At 37.0% G+C, this 1403-nt stretch overlaps 1 protein-coding gene across 1 annotated transcript in view; it reads right to left on the bottom strand.

Annotated features, from left to right (window-relative positions):
* The window catches only part of LOC119592627 (peptidylprolyl isomerase domain and WD repeat-containing protein 1-like), a gene marked incomplete in the record, with an annotated part of 7339 nt that overhangs the window by 417 nt on the left and 5519 nt on the right, over positions 1 to 1403 (bottom strand). Inside the window, 4 exon segments of the mRNA XM_037941522.1 lie at positions 85 to 236; positions 347 to 535; positions 657 to 891; positions 1004 to 1196. Coding sequence (XP_037797450.1) covers positions 85 to 236; positions 347 to 535; positions 657 to 891; positions 1004 to 1196 — 769 coding nt within the window.

Genomic DNA, 1403 nt, shown 5'->3' on the forward strand with positions numbered 1-1403 from the left:
TAGGTATTCTAAATGTAATTGACTTGGTATAACTTTAATCTGACGAGTATTATCAGTTCAATTGTTTGCAAGGCATATACTTACTGTAGGAACAACAGTAACAAAGAACTGTGATCCATTAGTATTTGGGCCTGCATTGGCCATACTAAGTGTATAAGGTCGATCATGGCGAAGTGATGGGTGAAATTCATCTTCAAATTCCCCTCCCCAGATGCTCTCTCCACCAACTCCTGTACCTGTTTACAGATAAGGTTCAAGTTAGACATACTCTGCCATTCAGAATAATATCCATGACAATATCTTCTTGAAGTAAAAAATATCTCAAATATAAAACATCCTATCTTACCTAGAGGATCTCCAGTCTGAATCATGAATTGTTTGATAACTCGATGAAAGATGTGTCCATTATAATATCCATTCTTTGCATGAACACAAAAGTTTTCCACTGTTTTGGGACACTCCTTGGGAAAGAGCTTGAGTGAGATGTCTCCAAGTGATGTATGTATCACAGCAGTTTCATAAAGTCTTTGGCCTCCTGGCAATTGAAGAAACAAAAATGTTATGGAATAAAATCCCAAACCTAAAGAGGTTTCATTAAAAATGCCTCACACATAAACTATAAATAACATGGTGTTGTATGACTAACTGGGACTTACCGCCTTGTTCTGTTGCAGCAATTATATCTTCCTTAGATGGTTTCTCATTAAACACATCTCTGTCTGTATCGACACTTTTAGTATCTGTAGCATCTCGGCGGGTAAACAGATAGAAACGATTTTTACGGAAAGCTGTAGCTACCAGAGTGGGATCTGCTTGAACAGCCTCAAGGGCAGGGTTATCTGATGCCTCCATCTCCATTGTCAAGGCACCCTTGTTCTTTTTGGCTTTACCCTGAAATATTTAAAACATTCTCTAAAGTGGATATATTTGTACCGCATTTACTGTGTCTTTATTACTAAGAAATCTCACTCTAAAATATAAACTCATCACAGGTAATACTCACCTGGAAAAGAGCAAGGTTAAGCAGTCTCAAGTTCTCCGGTTTGCCTATTGTTCTTACTAGCCTGTTATTGTATAGGTTGACAACTTTCACTCCAAGCATAGTAGCATACAGTATAAAGTAACCACTTTCATCATATACTAAATTGCAAACACTGAGAGCACCGCCTTTTTCAACATCACGTTCCACAGCAAGCCTGAAAACATCAAATAAAACTATCAATGTCAATTTAGCAAATTTCCACAAAGGATAATTATCCATAATACATGAAAAATAAAATAAAGACCTATAAAATACTTCATGATGGGATGTGGAAGAGCAAGAAGAGGGGTAAGTTTCAATATTCAGAGGTGTACTTCTACATAAAGGCAGACACACATTGAGACACAGGGCAGGAAAAATA

This window comes from Penaeus monodon, chromosome 30, assembly GCF_015228065.2.
Source record: "Penaeus monodon isolate SGIC_2016 chromosome 30, NSTDA_Pmon_1, whole genome shotgun sequence".
Classification (NCBI taxonomy): domain Eukaryota; kingdom Metazoa; phylum Arthropoda; class Malacostraca; order Decapoda; family Penaeidae; genus Penaeus; species Penaeus monodon.